The sequence below is a fragment of the Tachysurus fulvidraco genome, chromosome 3 (assembly GCF_022655615.1).
Source record: "Tachysurus fulvidraco isolate hzauxx_2018 chromosome 3, HZAU_PFXX_2.0, whole genome shotgun sequence".
In the NCBI taxonomy this organism is placed as follows: Eukaryota; Metazoa; Chordata; class Actinopteri; order Siluriformes; family Bagridae; genus Tachysurus; species Tachysurus fulvidraco.
The window spans coordinates 24783059-24803058 of NC_062520.1; the positions used below are offsets into that span (position 1 = coordinate 24783059).

Below are 20000 nucleotides of genomic sequence, written 5' to 3' on the forward strand. Positions count from 1 at the left end.
GGCTATACAACAAGATGTTAAGCACTCATGAACCAGAAAGGAAGACTACAATTAAATTGACAAATAAATACAAATATCAGAAGAAGGAAATGGATGGAAAGGAGAAATTAAGATATCTCTAAAAACCTGGAAGCGTCGATGACAGAAACGTAAACAAAACATGTAAACCTCTCCGTTTCTGCTCAGATCAGAGTAATTAACGTCATCGGCAGAATGCAGTCATGCACTTCAACCTCTTGTTAATTATTAGATAATTAGTTATAACTAGAGGATCTTTCACTGTAATAACGGACGTGGAGGACACCTTGAATCTCACACACTGAAACTTTACAGGGATTTCATACTGCATGAAAAGTAAAAAAAAAATGAATCTGAAATGATGTTATAACTGTAGAGTCTAAAAATGGCTTGCTTTTATTTAATCTACACTCTAACTGGGTTTAAGGCTGGGTGATATGATATGATACCAAAATAATGTTGTATGATAACATCAAGACACACATGACATCAGGTGTCATAGTTAGTAATTAGTACCCGTGGTGCTGGGTAATATTTTGACACTGATCTGATTGTTTATTAGGTTAAGATGCAGATTTAGGAAGGTCATTGAACCTGTACAGATCTGAACCTGTACAGTGTGCATTATTCACTAAGACCATCAACAAACACATAATTACTGGCTCATGTTAAGGCAAATGATCCACACACACACGTACATGTATGTACGTATGTATGTATGTATGTGTGTGTGTGTGTGTGTGTGTGTACGTACGTACGTACACACACACACACACACACACAAACACACACAATCAGTAAACATGCTCTAACGAACAAGACACTTGCTACAATCCTGTACAGATCATCAGTAAAAGCAGTTGTAGTAAACTTTGGTTTCCTAGGCGACCGTTTCAGGTCATCGTTGATGCTAGTTATTGTGGCTAGGAAGCTAACTTAACGTAGCTTACCAACAAAGTCCGGCCTCCAAAGGCTCCTTTACTGGTTCGCTGCAGTTCTCATTTATTTAAACGAACCAAACATCAACGTGTTTATTTAACAGCGCCTTAAATATAAAAACGGCTACATAAAACGCCATTTGCACCAAAACTATCTTTGCTAGCTAGGTTTAATTATGCATCATTCAACCGGTCAGGTCTATCGTGGTTAATTTTTCCCCTACCCGTACTCTGAAAATCCCGCCTTCCTGAAGGAGGAGCTTGATAGGAAATCATCCAATCATAAACGCGGATCAAGACAATTCTAGCCAGTCATAAACATGTAATTCCGAAATACGGGTCGGAAAAGTACAAAGCACGCTGCTTCGATTCGACACTCGATGAATGACCTTTATACTGACCAATCAGAGCTTTACTATGTATAAATCACACATGACGAGTTCAGTATGGCCGTGACCTTAACTCACACTTCCATCATGCAGATGTTTCACGGTTGCCAGTTTGCATGTACTAGAGCACATGCACACACAAAATGTCCAGGGATATTAGGGAGGCGAAGCACTTCTATTAAGAAAGAATCCATGGTAACTTCCTAAACACAAAGGATATAAGCTGAATGTGGCAAGGCATTCGGGCCATGACCGACTGCAAAGCTAAAGCACCACCAAATACACTGAATGATTTCTAGACATGGTTCGAAGCACAGAACAACATGCCATCAGGGAAGACCACCCTAACTCTCGTCTGTCTGGAGTAGACATCAAGAAAACTTTTGCCAATGGAAGGCTCCAGGTTCTGACAGCATAACTGGCCTGAGTTCTCAGGAAATCGGTCAATCAGCTTGAAAGATGTGGTCAACGATCCCAAGCGAGTTGTCCCTGTGTGCTTCAAGAGGACCATCATCATTCATGTGACAAAGAAATACTATTGGTCCATTGCACTCACACCAATCATCATCAAATCTTCATCAAGCATCTAGTTAAGAAACTCCTAAAGAGCAGTCTTCCCACCTCACAGGGCGCATTTTAGTGTGTCTTCCGTCCCAACAACTCAACAGAGAATGTTATATTTTTTCCCATTCACCGTGCTTTCCAAATAGAGAGGAGAGATGTATTACTGAAGTTATTGTTGACTTCAGTAGTACTCAAGTAGACCATTTACCACTGCATAGTTGTTCAATGAAACAACTATGGAGAGAGTAATTTTTTTTGGTGTGCATATAACAGAGGACCCCTCCAGGACTCTCAAAACCGCCAAGAAGGCCCAGCAGCACCTCCACCTCCTGCAGGAGACAGAAGAGAGCCAAAGTTCCCTCTCCCATCCTCACAACCTTCTACCGAGAGATAATAGATAGCTAGCTTCCTTACTAGCTGTTTCACAATGTGGCATGGGAACTCCTCAAGACCCTACAAGACCCTGCATTGTTGGGTCTGGCATATCGCATCTTCCTCTTCACAATACCCCATAGATTTTCTATGGGGTTATGGTCAGGCAAGTTTTCTGGCCAATTAAGAACAGGGATCCCATGGTCCCTAAATCAGGTAGCTTTGGCACTGTGTGCAGGTGCTAAGTCCTGTTGGAAAATTAAATCTGCATCACCATAAAGTTGGTCAGTAGCAACAATGCAGAAGAGCTGAAGGCCACTATCAGAGCAACCTGGGCTCTCATAACACCTGATCAGTGCCACAGACTGATCGACTCCATGCCACGCCGCATTGCTGCAGTAATTCAGGCAAAAGGAGCCCCGATTAAGTATTGAGTGCTGTGCATGCTCATACTTTTCATGTCCATACTTTTCAGTTGGCCCAGATTTCTAAAAATCCTTTCTTTGTATTGGTCTTAAGTAATATTCTAATTTTCTGAGATACTGAATCTGGGATTTTACTTAGTTGTCAGTTATAATCATCCAAATCAAAAGAAACAAACATTTGAAATATATCAGTCTGTGTGTAATGAAAATATAATATACAAGTTTCACTTTTTGAATGGAATTAGTGAAATAACTCAACTTTTTGATGATATTCTAATTATATCGTACGTTATTTGTTCTGATTCTGTTATAACCAGCACCTGTATACTACAGTGTTATATATGAGACTATAGATGGAGTAAAAAGTACTTTAACATGCATTGCAATCGATGACAAATTAATACAGAGTGGCTCTTGTAGGAAATTCGTTCAATTCGGAATGATAACACCATTCCGTTGTGGAGAATTTTTAGATTATTATTGCTTAGTTGTTATGGGTCACTTTCTGGTCGCTGGTGGTCACAGATGACGCGTTTGTGATGCGCCGCCCAGGAACACAGACAGGAACAAGCTCGGGTAGGTAAAGTTCAAAACAAACTTTTCTCTCTTTTTAAACCGAAGCTAACACAAGACATTTTATGCAGCAGTGATGTTTCACACCTAACGATTTATACGGAAATCGTATAGAGGCAAATCGCACAGGGTATCTTAACTAGATTAGATGGTTTCGACTTCACCAGGAGGAACCGTCGGGAAAGCTAAAGCTTAGCTGATTAAGCTAACATTAGCTAGGCGAGTAGGTTAGTCCTAGTTATCTTGTTTTTTTTATATTTTGCAAGAACGATTTGCAGCTTGAATGTTCAAAAAAAAAAGTAGGCAGTCTGACTATCGAATAAACTCGTTTTTTGTTTTCACAGTGTTTCAAGTGTTTACTCTCTGCAGGAACTATGTGTACTTAGCAATGAAAGGTTGCATCCTAAACACCTCGACGGTCACTATATAGGCGCCCTGATTAGGGGATGAAGTAGGGTATTTTACACCCTTCGTGTAGTGCACTACATGTTCAATAGGAAGCAGTTTGCAGTTTAGCCAACGTCAGCCTTCGAGCTAGTGTTTAGTTTAGCAGTCAAACCTGTCAAAGTTACAAACTCGAAGCAACTTAGCTGATCTGATGTATAATATTTCAGATAGGTTATTTGTACGTACAGTTATGGCAAGTAGACCATTTAAACATTTCTGCTGTGAAACGAACTGAACGTTAAAACGTACTTAAGTGACGTAAAAAAAGCTGGCTAACATGTTAGCATTCTGTGGACACTTCCTGGGGCGAAACTTTTCGAATAGAACGGGGCATAGAAGCCGTTATTATCGCCACATATACATTACAGCACAGTGGAATTCTTTTCTTTACATACCCCAACTGAGGAGGTTGGGGTCAGAGTGCAGGGGCAGCAATGATACAACGCCCCTGGAGCAGGGAGGGTTGAGGGCCTTGCTCAAGGGCCCAGCAGTGTCAGCTTGGTCCTCGGTCCCCGATCCTCTGATCAACAACCCAGAGCCTTAACCAGTTGAGCCACCACTGCCCCCACCGTTCAGATTGTTACTTAATGGTTAAACTTTACATACAGATAAAGCTGGATAAGTCTTATTTCTAGTAAAAAAAAAAAATGTTGAAATTGAAGCTAGGTTTTTTCTTTAGAAACAAATCTTGTTTTACTTTTTCTGCTAGAAAAAGGCTAGTTGATGCCACATTTCTCTCTATTATCGATTATGGTGATCTGTTGTATATGAATGCCCCTTCAAAGTGTTTTCAGATGTTGGATGCTGTGTTTCATGGAGCTTTAAGGTTTATTTCAAATTGCAGACCTCTCAAGCATCATTGTACACTTTACCCCAAAGTGAATTTGCCTTCTCTGTCAAATCGCCGGCTTACTCACCTTTATATTTTTATATATAAGGGTATTATAGGCAGGCTGCCAGGCTACTTATCCGAATTTCTTTCTTTTGTACAGGGTTCTTATGGTTCACGGTCCCAGAAAATGATTTCATTAAATGTTCCTCAAGCTAGGACAGAGTTGTTTAAAAAGGCTTTTATGTTTTTTGCACCTTCAACTTGGAATGAACTACAGAAATCACTAAAGCTACAGTGTCTAATTTCCTTAAATGATTTTAAACATTATGTTGAATCTATAGAACATGAGTCCATTCACACTTGCAAATGTTTTAATTAATGGCACTTTTATTTAAATTGAAATGCACTTGAGTTGTCTTTTGCCTTTTTGTTTGTTTTGTGATTGTGTGATTTAATTTGTTCTGCTATTTTGGCCAGGTCTCTTTTGAAAAAGAGATTCTAAATCTCAATGAGACTAATCTGCTTAAATAAAGGTTAATAATAAAATTTCCGTGGCAAACGTCATACCAAAACGCTTCACGTCTGTTTTAATCGCAGTAGCTAAATTCTGTTGTTTTGTTTTTTTCATCTGTAGGTATTTGTTGTTCAGGAATGGGTGACATGAAGACTCCAGATTTTGATGACCTTTTGGCAGCATTTGATATTCCAGATATTGATGCTAAAGAAGCGATTCAGTCTGAGTCAGGGGATCCTGATGCGAATCACAACGAATCCGGTAGCAGTGGAACCAAAGAGAGAAGTGGTGGTTCGTCTCAAAGGCCTATCGAACCGTCAGAAATCCGTGAAACTTCTCATGACCCCACTGTAGTTAGCGTTATAGTAAAGAACAGCATATGTGCTGATGTATATGAAAACACGAGAGATGAGGAGGAAAATGCAGCGAGGCAAGTAACCGATGTTCTGGATGAAGTGGACAGAAGTAGAGCAGGGGGTCAGCTTTCTCCCCAGGTTGCACACAGCTTGATGCCGTTGATTCACAATGGCTTCAAGACTGTTTCAGGAGGAGTCGTTGAACACTCGCTGCTCACCAGTCAATCACAAATGCAACCGAAAGGCCATCTGTGGTCCCCTTGTTCTCCTAAAATAGCCAGGGAAGGTGATGAGAGCAATCAGGGTGATGGTCCTGCCAACCCATCTGCCAACGTTTCACCTCACATGCCTTTACCTGCATCTGCTTCTTCCATCTCTTGCACAAATTTTATTGACCTGCCACCTTCCAAGGTTGAGAAAGATGAAGTAGAGCATCTTGCATCTCCTTTCAGTCCTCAAACTCAGCCTGTAAACAGCAGCCCAAGGACAGAGATTAATAAAGTGTTATCTGAAGATGACGAATCGGAACCAGACCTTGGAAGCTCTCCACTAATGATTCAAGAGAGTCCAGATGTACCGATGTCTTCACCTCTCAGGCTTTCAGCCAGACACGGGTCACCTGATGAGCTTCAGCCTCCTCTGCTTTTCTCTCCATCTTTGCCTACAAGTAATACTCAAGCCAAAGAGGCCAGTTCTGTTTCTCCACACGCAACTCCCACTTTGTCCCATCAGATGCCCTCACTGAGCAATGACTTTCTTGAAAAGGTGCACCCATCCATACCAGAGGTATACCCAGAGCACATTATTGAAGAAAGAGACTCTCCAGAGAGCCCTGAGCCAGAAATGCTACCACATCCACAGCGGAAAAGCTCACCATCAACCCCTGCACAGGAGCTGGAAGAGAAAGAAACGTCACAGGACAAAACCTTTGATGTTCCTGAAAAGGACGAGCCTATGGAGGATGCAAGAAATGAACAGGAGCAGAGTAAATGTGTTGGTGAAAAAGTTGAGAAAGAAAACATGGTACAGCAAGAAGAAGAGGAACCCACAGTTGTAGTATCCTCACCATCTGTCAAAAATAAACCAGACTCATCTGCAACACCTTCCAGACCTCTTAAAGTTCGAATCAAGACAGTTAAAACCCCCACCGGCAACATCACACGCACTGTTACAAGAATTGCTGCTAAAGCAGCTGCAGGAGGCGTCTCCAAGGGTCCCGAGGGGACTAAAATCCCAATCGGAGGTCGGAAAGGTGTCAGCCGGCCTAAAAGACCTGCAGCAGCCATGTCCAGCCAGCCTCAGGACTCAAAGACTGCAATGTTTCCAGTGTCAACTTTACAGGATGCCAGTTCAGCCATGCTATTTGCAGCTAGCAAGGCACAGAAAGTGGCCTATAGTGTCACAAAGACTTCAACTTCATCATCTCCTTCCTCTTCATCTCCTTCCTCTTCTGCCATCAATATTTGCTTGATGGGGCAAAAAACACTTGCTGTGCCTTCCAGCAAGCCGGCATCCATTGTAAACAATCCTGGAGCTGTGATCTCCCGTAGCCAGTCGAGTCTAGTAGAAGCCTTTAACAAGATTCTCAACAGTAAGAATCCGCTGCCCAGCTACCAGCCGGATCTTTCCATTCTGCCTCGCCCCGAGTGGGGCCTTGGCGTCCCTGCTTCCGGATACCGTTGCCTGGAGTGTGGGGATGCGTTTGCTCTGGAGCGCAGCCTGGCACGCCACTACGATCGGCGCTCTTTGCGCATCGAGGTGACCTGCAACCTCTGCACGAAACGGCTGGCCTTCTTTAACAAGTGCAGCCTGCTTTTGCATGCTCGTGAGCACAAGGAGAAAGGACTGGTCATGCAGTGCTCACACCTTGTCATGAAACCTGTCAGTGTGGAACAGATGATTGGCCAACAGGATACTATACCCATAGGTAATTTAGTAGAATCGTGTCTCATGTACCATGTACAAATAAAAAGATTATTTCCATGCTTTGTCTAAATGCACATGGGGAGGTTTAGGCTAAACAGGGACTCGTGTCAAACTGATGCATTTTTAATGGATAATCGATGAAGTTTTGATCTAGTACTTTTCGTTTTACCTCATATGATTCAAAAGTTTCTAAAGGAGATTGGCAGAAGAATGGAGTGACCGTGACATTCACTGTCAGTCGCTGATGTCTGTGAGCACATAATGTGGAAAAGGCAGATAATGCTTTCCTCAGTGTGTGTTACATAGCCCTGTGATGCAGCATGAGCACCAGTCTGAACTGGCATCGGCCGGTTTCGCATGTCTCGGATTGAGCACTTGTTACACTCTCCCGAGGATAACAAGTGCTCACTTTGAGACATGTAAAAAAGCGGGCAATGCCAGTGATGTTATTTCTCTGTGAAAAGCTTTTTTTTTTAATCTTAAAAATGAATTGCTCACCTTTTATTAATTCCTCTGCTTTTTCATAAAACATATTTGCAGGTATGCTTTCTCCATCTCTGCTGGGCTCCACTTCCTTGCCTGGGTCCCTTGATATTTGGTAATAATGCAGCACAATGACTGGGAATAATAATAATAATGAATTATTATTATTATTATTATTATTATTATTATTATTATTATTATTATTATTATTATTATTATTATTATTATCTTCATTGATAAATGAGCTCTCTGAGTTCCTGGTATATTATGATGGCTTATTTTATTTCAAAATATATTTATATCAAGATTTTAAAAGATCTACATATTTAATATGACTTTGCATAGAAGTATTTTAAATCAAACATTTATATTGAAACACAGGCTTATGTATACTTTGAAAGAAAAGGTTTTTCTGTTGATTTAAAAAAAATGATATTATTCTTTTTTTAAAATTGGCCGAATAATTCTATTTTCAATGCTTATCTATAAATCTATTTTATTATTCTTTTTCAAACGTATTGTTCATTTTCATTCTTTTTCAAACGTATTGTTCATTTGAACCTGAAATAAAATGAATTTTATATAATATATATATATATATATATGAAATGTATAAATAATATATATATATATTATATATATATATATAATTTTATATAATATATATATTTGTGTTTATATATATATATATATATATATATATATATATATATATATAATTTATACATTTCACCAGTCAGGAATTGCTTAAAGAGCACCACGTTCTGTGGCTGTTATTTGAATTTCTTTTCCCAGTGTATCTTTAGCTCAGTAACAACTGCTGATTGTGTTCGTAGGTGCCCCGAGTGTAAAAATTCATTTGGCTCAAAAGAAAAACTAGCCACACACTTCCAGGAATCGGATCCGGGGGGCATAGACACAGTGAGTGATTACTTTACTACGAGCGTATTGTTTATGTTATTAAGTATCAAAAGTAGACAAGTTATTTGCTTAAATGAATGTATGCATCGCATGCTACGTGTCCTTAGAAGTGGGAACATTTTTATGCTATGTGTGTTTTTAGTGCTGCATGCAGTGCTCTCCTCCAATGCCTCTGTGGAATCCCTGCAGTGCTGCTGCCCACCAGCGACTCCACCAGAAGCTCCACCCTCTCGTCTGCCCTGAGTGTGGATTCATCTGCCAGCTAAATGGTCTTAACACGCACGTGCGTCGAGCCTGCCTACATTACACACGCCAGCTCGGATACAGGTACACACAAGCAACTCGAACTCTTGGTTGCACGTAAGCAACAAAGTGTAAAAAAAATCGTTCTCGGATGCTCATGTACCTTTGTGTAAGTTTTGTATTATTTGTGTACAAAATCAAAATCAAAACCAAAACCTTTTATTTTTTTTAAAAAAAAACATGCGAGTTATGTTGGTAAACAAACATAATATACTGTGACATCTATGGCACTAATGCCATGTATTTCATGTAAGGAATAAAATACAATCAGGTCATCCCCAAAGTGTGTTATTCATCTGATGCTACTTGTACCAATGTCAATGCCAGCATCTTTATTAATTTAGTAAAGGATAAGGATAAAGAAATATTATATATTTAATTTAGCTGTAGTTTCTAGGTGTAGAATGTTTGTTAGAAGTTCCTGTTATTGCTCATGGTTAAACTGCCATTAAACTGAATATATGCCCCTTTTCCACCGAGGCAGTTTGAGAGCTGGTTCAGAGCCGGAGCCTAATTTAAAATCAGTTCTTTGTTTTTCGACACCCAAAGCACCGTCTCTGAACCAGGAAAAGTGGTTCTTAAGTAACACCAAAATGCTGCTGGTCTAGGCTTAAGTCTTAGACCTTGTGTCAGGGGCTGGGGGCGGGGTTACTGTTAGCGAATTTGACAATGTACCTTAAGTAGGGGCTGGGGCTGGGGCTACTATTAGTGTGTTTGACAATGTACCTTAAGTAGGGGCTGCGGGCGGGGCTGGGGCTACTATTAGTGTGTTTGACAATGTACCTTAAGTAGGGGCTGGGGGCGGGGCTGGGGCCGGGGCCGGGGCTACTATTAGTGTGTTTGACAATGTAGGGGCGGGGCTACTACTAGTGCCTTTGATAATGTACCTTAAGTAGGGGCTATGGGCAGGGCTGGGGGCTGGGCTACTGTTAGTGCCTTTGATAGTGTACCTTAATTTGGGGCTATGGGCAGGGCTGGGGGCTGGGCTACTGTTAGTGCCTTTGATAGTGTACCTTAATTTGGGGCTATGGGCGGTGCTGGGGGCGGGCTACTGTTAGTGCCTTTGATAGTGTACCTTAATTTGGGGCTGTGGGCAGGCTACTGTTAGTGCCTTTGATAGTGTACCTTAATTTGGGGCTGTGGGCGAGGCTGGGGGCGGGCTACTGTTAGTGCCTTTGATAGTGTACCTTAATTTGGGGCTGTGGGCGGGGCTGGGGGCGGGCTACTGTTAGTGCCTTTGATAGTGTACCTTAATTTGGGGCTATGGGCGGGGCTGGGCTACTGTTAGTGCCTTTGATAGTGTACCTTAATTTGGGGCTGTGGGCGGGGCTGGGGGCGGGCTACTGTTAGTGCCTTTGATAGTGTACCTTAAGTATACCAATGTTTAATACACTTTTACTTTACCACAATAAGATAAGATTTACAGTACCTTTATTTGTCCCACAATGGGGAAATTTCTCTGTTACAGCAGTAAAATATATAAAAAGAATAGAGACATAATATAATAAACAGTATATACAACACAAAATAAATAAAAAGAATAGAGACATAATATAATAAACAGTATATACAACACAAAATAAATAAAAAGTGTAGTGGTTACACTGAAAGATATATTGCACATAGGTCATATTGCACATTTTTCAAAATTTCTGATATTGCACATGTTTAAAATACTTTATTGTTTATTATTGCAGTGAAACAGTAATAACGGTGTGTATTATGGTGACTGGTTCACTGGGAGCAGCTCTGATTGTACAGTCTAATGGCAGCAGGGAGAAAAGATCCTCTGTATCGCTCCTTCAGACACTTAGGATGTAACAGTCTGATACTGAAGGAGCTGCTCAGACCTGAAACCGTTTCATACAGGGGGTGAGAGTCGTTCTCCAGCAACGATGATAGTTTTGCTACCATCCTCCTTGTTGATGTGTTTGTGTTTGCCGCTGCTGCGCTAACGTTGCTGTATAACGTTGTATACAGTGATGCAGCACTTGGCTCTGTGACGGCTCTCTAACCGGTCGAAAGGCAAACCAGTTTTTAGAAGGTTCGCCAGTGGGAACAACTTGGAACCAGCGCCAGCACTAGCTCTGATCCAGCACCCGGTTCTTTCTGGTGGAAAAGGGGGGCTTAAAATGTTTAAACTGAACAAAAATGGTCAAATGTGTCGAGTATGCAGTTGAAATGGAACTCTTTAAATGTCATGTTTTTTTGCGAAAGCTTGATTTTGATAAGTTACATTTATTGTTCGATTAAAACTGTTAGATGTGAGTTAAAAGCAACTTCACCGTTTTGACTGAAACCAATATTCATTCTCTGCAAGTCTGATGGTGTGACCAATGCTAATAATTTACTAATGAATTAACCAGAAGTAAAACATCTTGTAAATAAACATTTCTATTAGCTAGAATTTGACTTGCTGCATAGTGAGTTATTGTTGACGCTCGAGTTGTTGTTCAGTTAACACTCACATGATGACATGCAACTTTTCTTCTTTTCTCTCTCTCTCTCTCTCTCTCTCTCTCTCTCTCTCTCTCTCTCTCTCTCTCTCTCTCTCTCTCTCTCTCTCTCTCTCCTTCAGGTGTCCCTGTTGTCAGCTGGTGTTCGGAGGTGTGAATAGTCTGAACGCGGTCAAAAATCACATGCACACAGCACATTCTGAAGTCTTCCATAAATGCCCCTCTTGCCCAATGGCCTTCAAATCTGCCTCCAGTGCTGACACTCACTGTAGCACCCAGCACCCTCAGCTCACAGAGAAAACCAAGCAATCCAAGTGAGTTTTTTTGTTTTAAAGCCGTGTCTGCTGTACGTTTGCGATCTAGCTGTTTTCCACTCAAGCACTAATGCTTGTTTTGAATTCCTTGCAACAGGGAGATCTATAAATGTGTGATGTGCCGGACGGTTTTCACTCAGAAAGCCTTGCTGAACGTCCATTTCGACAGTCATCTAGTGACGCAGAAGGTTAATGTGTTTAAATGTCCAGATTGCCACAAGCTGTTTACACAGAGGACGTCACTCCTGGAGCATGTGAAGGTTTGGATCTTGTTTCATCCTCTATAACGATTAAGACTGTGTTAAACGTTAACCCTTATGATTGAATTATTTCATCGCTGCAAGTCTGATATAAAGTCAGATAGGATGCTGTTGGCTTTCGATGTGAGATTTTTCTTCTTCTTATATCCTCTGTTCAGATGACCTTCGAATTATCAAAGATTTCTTTATATCCTACTTTGAAACCTTTTGTATTGCTTAGTAGACGAGTTAAACACAGAAAAACTGCAAATTCTTAAAGCCCTGTGTGTTTAGCTTTATATGAAACATTAACCATCACTGTAGACTGTGACATGACAATGCTGAAAATGGGCGACTCAGATTAGGCAGCATTTCATTTCTTTTCGCCCTTGAGTTAAGGATTAACTCTGTCTGGGTCTTTGAATGGCCTTTGCCGCAAATCTTTCCTTAAAGGTGGGGTCTCCGTTGTTTGAAGGCCAATGTTGATATTTGAAATCACCAAAACAAACACGCCCCTAACCCAAATGGGTCCCACCCCTGTATTGATAGCTCCGCCCACACATACATACGTAACCCAGGCAACTAATGGAAAGAAATGTGTCTATCATCAACTGAAAGCCTTGTAAGCTTTTCTTCGCTTTCTTTCTTTGTTTTTATCCTCCATGTCAATGTTAAAACTGCTTTCTGCTAAGGTCACACATGCGCACTGAACACTCTCTCCGCCCATATTGACACGACACGCCCTTTTCTGCTCACCGGCTACACGTTAGTGTTGTTTTTGTTTTGTTTGTCGGCCCAACGCAGTTTTCTGAAGCGTTTCTCAAACATCGGAGACCCCACCTTTAAAATCTGCATATGTCTACACGTCCACACGTTTTTATACACGTAATACATGTACATAATTTAACGTGGCGTTCTTGTGCCTGATTTTGAACTATTAGTAGAAGTATTAGTAAACTTGGGTAAACGTATTATGTGTAGCTCCAATTCCAAGTTTATTCATGTCCGCATAATCGACAGTAATCGCTGACTGTGGCGCTCACAACAACATGTAGACAGGCGACATAATGAAAAGTAAAGTAAAATCATACAAAAGAAACGTCTGAGGATCGGCGCCTTACTTGAAGGTTTTGCTCACGCAGCTTGTTATTAAACATCACAGGAGGCTCGTTTCTGAGAGCTTCATTGAGTGGCTCATTTCTCGATCTTGTTTAAGTGCAGTTTTAACTGATCTCTGCCAGCATCTCGCACTACATTTGGTGAGGCCAATAAAAAGGCAGCATTAGTATCCCTCGATACACTCGAGTCCTTTATGGGCTCGGGCTTTTAGCCACAGGCACGTTTGAGTCAGACTGTAGAGGGAGGTCTGGCATTTTACAACAACTACTGAATAATTCATACAGCACATATGCAACACAATACATGACAGCATAAGACAACAGTAATGAGGGATTTCCACGGTGTTGCATGTTTTCCAAACGTCTGAAGCCATTCGTATGTTGTTTTCAACGTGCAGGGATTTTACACACATTCAGATAAAAATGAGAACTCGTGCTACACACACACTCTGATGTGAGAATATACACATATTCATATCATGAATGACAAGTAGGTAATAAAATTGTTTTCTATAATAACTTTATATTTTCAAACCTAACGCTTTAAAATAAAATGATATTTAAACTCTTCATATAAATTTTTTAAAAAATTCTATCATACCATAATCAGTGCAATATATAGCGTTACATGAATTTTTAAAAAAAAAACAAGCGTATGATTTGCAAAAGTAATATACCGTTTAATAATTTAATAATATAACCCGAGGGAACTTGCGTTCAGGCTTCACACAGGAAGTCAGCGGCTCATCTGACGCAGAAGAGCTCGGGGAAGATGGAGAGCTCAGATGGAGAGGAATGGAGGAAAGAGGAAGATGAGGATGGTGAGGGATGTCCAAAAAAGAAGAAGAGGAGCTCTGCTGCTCCCAGTGCTCAGAACTGGAGCTGCACAGAGTGTCAGATAAGCTACACAGACAAAGAGAGCTACATCACCCACATGGCTAAACAGCACAGAAAGGTCAGTGGGGTCTAGAAATTCAAGGTTGTAGTTGAAGAGACGTGTGTGTGTGTGTGTGTGTGTGTTAAAAGAGCATGCACATTCCCATGACTTGTATTTGCAAGTTTGCATACCTAATTGCTGTGCTTTGTATGTTGTGATCTCAAGGAGCTAAAGCGGTTCCCATGCACACTGTGTGAAGGCTCCTTCTCCTCCTCCTCAAGTCTGAGACGTCACATCCGAGTTAAACACAAAGGCATCAAGAGGTCTTTCTCCTGCCAGTAAGTACAAGACACCGAGGCACACTGTGTGTAATCAGACTACTGCAGCTCTTTAGACTCACTCGTTTAATTCCTATTCATTATCATTTAGTACCTGATCAGTTTATTTGCCGGATGAACCGGTGTTTATAATCTTTGAGCTTTACTGTGCGTGCCTGTGGCCTTAGGTTATGCACTGGGAGCAAAAAGAGTTTCAGCAGTAAGCTGGTCCTAGAAAAACACATGCAGATTCATCACGGAGGACAACGAGCAGCAAACAGTCAAAGACCGGTTAGAATTTACACACACACATGCACACACACACACACGTACACACATATATATTAGTAATGCGCGGGTTCTCTCATAACCCGTGGGTCCCGCGGGTCGGGTTGGTGTGGGTAAAGAAATTGTCACTTTTCTGCGGTGTGGGTTGGGGCGGGTAATTAAAAACAAAATATAAAAAACATGTTGTGTGCAATTTGTGCAAACCCCACGGGTGCGGGGCAGGGCTGGTTTTAAAAATAGATACAGTGGTGTCGGGCGGGCCGGGCTGGGCCAATAATTTCATAAAAGCGGGACCCCACGGGTTGGGAAAAAACCCGACCCGAGCATCACTAATATATTCATATATCAATTCCACCGACAAAAAACTTGTAAAACAAAAAACAAAACGTGACTTTTATTTTGTCCTCTTGATGTAAAAGAAAATCCTAACAACAATAATTCCATAATTTTTCCATAAGACCACTTATCCAGGGCTGTCACAGATATAACTTACCGGCACTCGCCTCTTCCCCGTCACACCGGATGGTTGACCCCAAATCCTTAAACTCCTTGTAACCTCACTCTTCTACTTCCCTCCCTCTCGTTCATACACATGTATTCTGTCTTACTACGACTGACTCTTATTCCTCTTCTTTTCCAAGCAGACTTCCACCTTTCCAGGTGTTCCTCCACCTGCTCTCTACTCTACTACAGATCACAATGTCATCCACAAGCATCATTGTCCACGGAGATTCCTGTCTGACTTCATCTGTCAACCTGTCCATCACCATAGCAAACAAGAACGGGCCCAAAGCCGATCCCTGATGTAGCCCTACCTCCACCTTGAACTCCTCTGTCTGACCTACAGCACATATCACTGCTCTCATACATATCCTCTCATACACTCTGACGTACTTCTCTGCCACTCCTGACGTCCTCATACAGTACCATAGCTCCTCTCTCAGCACCCCATCATGCGCTTTCTCTAAATCCTAATAGTGCGGCTCCTTCTGACCATCTCTGTACTTCTCCATTAACATTCTCAAATAGAATCGATAGAAACCCCACTGCTGTCTCTCCTAGACACGTCCATCTGGACCAACACTTCCATCTCAGTGCCTTCTTCACCCCATCCTTTCTAAACTTTCCTATATCTCGCTCTATTTACCTCCTCCCCGATTCTTCTTTCCCTCTTCCCTGCACACTCTCCTCACCTGTCAGTGCCTGTTGTTCATCCTTTCCATCTCAAGCTTTCCATCTCATCGTATGCTTTCTGTTTCTCCTTGGCCACGCCCCTCTTCACTCTGCGTTGCGATTCGTTGTAATCCTGTCTACATCGTTCAGTCCTTTCTACATCCCACTTCATCTTAGCTAGCCTCTTTCTCTGAATGCTGTCCCGTACCGTGTTTCCTTATCTTCTCGTCTCCTTCCAGATGACACACCTAGCATCCTCCTACCTGTCTCCCTGATCACTTCTGCTGTAGGTTCCCCAGTCATCTGGAAGCTCTTCCTGATCACCCAAAGCCTGTCTCAGCTTCTGTCCGTATTCCTCACGACATTCTCGTCTTTCTCCTGCCCACCAGAGACGTCTTACACATCACCATCCGATGCTGTCTCGCTACACTCTCTCCTACAACCACTTTGCAGTCACTAATCTCTCTCAGATTGCCTTGTCTATATAGAATGTAGTCTACCTGCGTACTCCTACCTCCACTCATATATGATTCTACGTTCCTCTGTCTCCTGGAAATCAGTCTTAACTACGGCCATTTCCATCTGCTTAGCGAAGTCCACCACCATCTGTCCTTCTAGGTTCCTTTCCTTAACACCAAACCTGCCCATCATCTCCTCATCACCTCTGTTTCCTTCACCAACACGTGCCTATTAAAGTCTGCTCTAATCACTACTCTCTCCCATCTGGAATACTCTCAATCATCTCATCCAGCTCACTCCAGAATCTCTCCTTCTCTTCTAACTAACAGCCTACTTGTGGAGCATAACCACCGATGACATTCAACATCACCCCTTCAGACTGATTACCATCTGACACGTTTTTCACCTCTAAAACATTCCACACAAAACTCATCCTTCAGGTTCACTCTCTTCCTATCCACACCGTAATAAAACGGTTTGTATCCCCCTCCGATACTACAGTACGTGCTTTGCTCTCCTTCCGCCTGGTCCCCTGCACACACAGTATATCTACCTTCCTTCTCTCCATCATGTCTGCCAGCTCTCTATCGTTCCCTGTCATTGTACCAACATCAGACTTTCAACATCAGTATACTCAGACCTATACACCTACTTTTCCTCTTCTCTCTCTGGCTACAAACACCCTTCTCCCTCCTCTCCTTCCTCGACCAACAGTAGCCTGATTTCCGCATGCATCCTCTCCGGTGCAGAATTCTCACTGACGACTCGTACGTTTAAATTTGCCACGTTTTATGGAAGATGAACGCAACCCTCTTTATTTATCCGAGTTTGGGACCGGCACAGAAATCACTGACTTGCAACTAGAGGTCTTCTCGGGTCTAAAGAATGCACCCGACCCGAAGTGACCCGAATCACTTTTTACTCGAACCCGAAGTGCATAATTTATTATTATTATTTTTTAAGAAAGACCCGACCCGAGACAAACCTGAAAAAATTAGACCCGAGTCCGACCCGAATGTTGCGTAACTCTACACTAAAGTAACCGCTACAGCGTGGATTCAAAATTGATTGACAGGTCTGTTTCAACGAAAATTAGCCCACATGTCGCAAGCGGGCTTGGCAAACAGAGGAGCGGTTGGAAAAGGACGCGAGTCGATGCACACGCGTGAGATACAGTAGTTCGGGTCTTCTCGGGTCTGTTTGGGAAAAACATATTCATTTTAAATTACCCAAGACCCGATGGCGCTATTATTAGACCCGACCCGTGTCCGAGGTACATGTGAAACTTTTAAACCCGCTTGGGTCTCGGGTCGTACGTCGGGTTTTCGGATCTAAGTGAACCCGTGAAGACCTCTATTCGCAACCCCTATGGCTGGATAAATAAACAAATATATGATATTAATAATAAATCTGTTTTTTATGACCTAAGCGTTAAATCCTATGCTTTCGTTTCTGCATGATTTTAACTTAACAGATCAGTCAAATTGTTTGACGAAGATGTAATAGTCATTTTAAACTGAGATGAAATATTTCTTATTACTTTTTCATCGTCTATCTCTTAGCAAGAAACATTTAAACTACAGATATTAAAAAGAAGCCACTTGTTATCAAAAAATAAATAATATAAAATATATATATAAAAAAAATGCAGTAATTTAGAATGCAGAGTTTCTCTCTCCTTTAATTATCTGAATTTTTAGGATAGACTTAAATATATTTATAGAGCACTTATGTAGCATTGATCTAGGGGGGAAAAGGTTTTATTTAATTATTATTATTATCAATTATTAATTAAAGGAAATGGTCAATTAATCGGGTATATAAAACAACTCAATAGTGACAGCTCTACACTCAACAACTTCTCCTTCACCAATTTAGTAACACTGTAGTGTTTTTCTGAGATTTGTTTCATATCATATTTCCACATGCATCAGGAACCGGGCAATACAAGTCGAGACAAACGAAATAAAACATCTTGTACTTTCACATGGACCATAAAAACTGGCCTTTGTGTGGTTTTCTGCTTTGGTTCCAGGTGAGTTCGCGCTCCACTGATGCTGCTGACAGCTCCTCGGAACAAGATCTGAGCAACCTCACCGCCGCGACCGCTGAAGAAAACAACAACACGGATCATTTCGGCTCGGCCCGGAACAACAGAGGAGGATCTGTTCAGGAGCAGGACGCAGAGGCTTTCCGTTGCATGCCATGCGGCTTCGTCTGCGAAGACAAGGAGGAGTTTCTACGCCATATCCAGGGTCACCGTGGAGAAGGCGGAAAGGGCGTGCAGTGTCAGCAGTGTGGGGCTTGCTTCGCATCGGGATCCTCTCTTGCCCGCCATCGCTTTATCAGCCATCGAGTGCGAGACGGAGACGGAGACGAGCAACACGAGAATACGAGTCATGATGCTTCGGAAGGGGCGGAGTCTCCGGGATCACCGGCGGAGGAAGGGGACGGTAAGCTTAGCTGCAAAGTGTGTGGACGTCACTTCAGCAAAGCTGCCGATCTTAACACACATTTCCGCACTCACGGTATGGCTTTTATCAACGCTCACAAAGCCGAGAAGCCGGCTTGAGAAAGAGGGAGTATCGAGTAAAGCCGAATAATAATGCTGAATGAAGCATCGGGTTAAAGTTTGAAGTCCTGCTGTGCGTTGTTTAAACTGTGCACTCATCTTATGTGCCTTAATCACTCTGCATCTACGCTCACCGTAAATATGTGGGTTGGTTGAATATGTATTAATCCTTTATGAACTTTTCCAGAGTTTGTAGTGTTACAACCTAAACCTTGAATTGGATTTGATTGGAACGTTAGAGTGCACATGGGAGAAGGTTTTGCTACACACACACACACACACACACAGGTATATAATGTTAAATCAGTTACACACCCCTGTTAAAATGGCAGGTTTCTGTGACGTTATATAATGAAAACAAAGCGCCCTCAATTTGAAGCATCGTATAAGATTAAGTGAAAAAAAAACAACGAATCAAACATTTGTAGGGAAAAAAAAAATAAAAATCATAACAGCTGTTTATATAAGATTTTCTCCACATCATCTCGGTTACACCTGAGCTCTGAAACCACGAGCTAACGAATCATGCTGTCTCACTTGAAAATCAATACAATTAAGAGAGAAAGGTATAAAAAAAAAAAACCCCAATACTAAACATTAGATGGATCAGTGAAAAAGCCCATCACGCATAAATACAGCATTAATTACACAAGATCATGAACATTTCCCTTCCATTTTAAAATTTAATTGAACATATTTTCTAATCTTTTTCTCCGTAGGTTTGTATTATATACCGACTGGATGTAGTTCCCTCTGAAAGTATTGAAACATCAAGGCCAGTTCTTTTGTTCTCTTTAAGTCTAGACGTGTTAAACAGCATGGCACCTTTTGTGTGGTCCACCAAGCTGCCACTGCTGGGCCCCTGAGCAAGGCCCTTAACCCTCAATTGCTCAGTTGTATAAATTGAAATACAAATGTAAGACATGTTATGCGTTTTATTCAGTTTCAATTATTGGACCATGAGGTGTTTCTTTTTGCCCAGGTGTGTCCTGACGGGTTTAACCCTTTAAACAGTTAATAGCTCTGAATGTTTTCGTTTTTGAAGCTTGAGGTTTCACTTTTGAAGACTGTGTCGTTTGTGTAAAATGATGAACCGACATGAAGGACAGAGATCTGTCTATGGGAG

The 20000-nt window shown here is 41.6% G+C and overlaps 2 protein-coding genes across 6 annotated transcripts in view; one reads left to right on the forward strand and one right to left on the reverse strand.

Moving 5' to 3' along the window:
- The window catches only part of setdb1b (SET domain bifurcated histone lysine methyltransferase 1b), a 22455-nt gene extending 21281 nt beyond the window's left edge, over positions 1-1174 (reverse strand). Inside the window, exon 1 of the mRNA XM_027147796.2 lies at positions 969-1174. The gene's annotated coding sequence lies outside the window, so the exon portion shown is untranslated. The remainder of the gene's footprint in view (positions 1-968) is intronic.
- A 1867-nt stretch (positions 1175-3041) lies between these two features.
- On the forward strand, positions 3042-19458 carry znf687a (zinc finger protein 687a). 5 transcript variants are annotated; one of them, XM_047811319.1, is made up of 11 exons: positions 3042-3282; positions 5193-7355; positions 7895-7952; positions 8674-8758; positions 8901-9085; positions 11640-11831; positions 11929-12091; positions 13910-14143; positions 14291-14403; positions 14571-14673; positions 15315-17242. In XM_047811319.1, exons 1-11 carry the CDS (start codon positions 3246-3248, stop codon positions 15477-15479), a joined length of 3498 nt encoding a protein of 1165 aa, XP_047667275.1. In that variant the 5' UTR covers positions 3042-3245; the 3' UTR covers positions 15480-17242. The 5 variants fall into 5 exon arrangements, with proteins under 5 accessions (XP_047667275.1, XP_027003513.2, XP_027003515.2 ...); XM_027147712.2 differs by lacking the exon at positions 15315-17242 and adding an exon at positions 18338-19458 and having other exon boundaries at positions 3043-3286; XM_027147711.2 differs by lacking the exon at positions 15315-17242 and adding an exon at positions 18338-19458 and having other exon boundaries at positions 3045-3282.
- The last annotated feature ends 542 nt before the right edge of the window (positions 19459-20000 follow it).

Excerpts from the sequence above, each read along its gene's own strand:
- znf687a (XM_027147711.2), top strand. The coding sequence starts at position 3,246 with ATGCGCCGCCCAGGAACACAGACAGGAACAAGCTCGG. Across the intron at positions 8,759-8,900 it reads ATCCGGGGGGCATAGACACA|TGCTGCATGCAGTGCTCTCC; the intron begins GTGAGTGATTAC and ends GTGTGTTTTTAG. Across the intron at positions 11,832-11,928 it reads GAGAAAACCAAGCAATCCAA|GGAGATCTATAAATGTGTGA; the intron begins GTGAGTTTTTTT and ends TCCTTGCAACAG.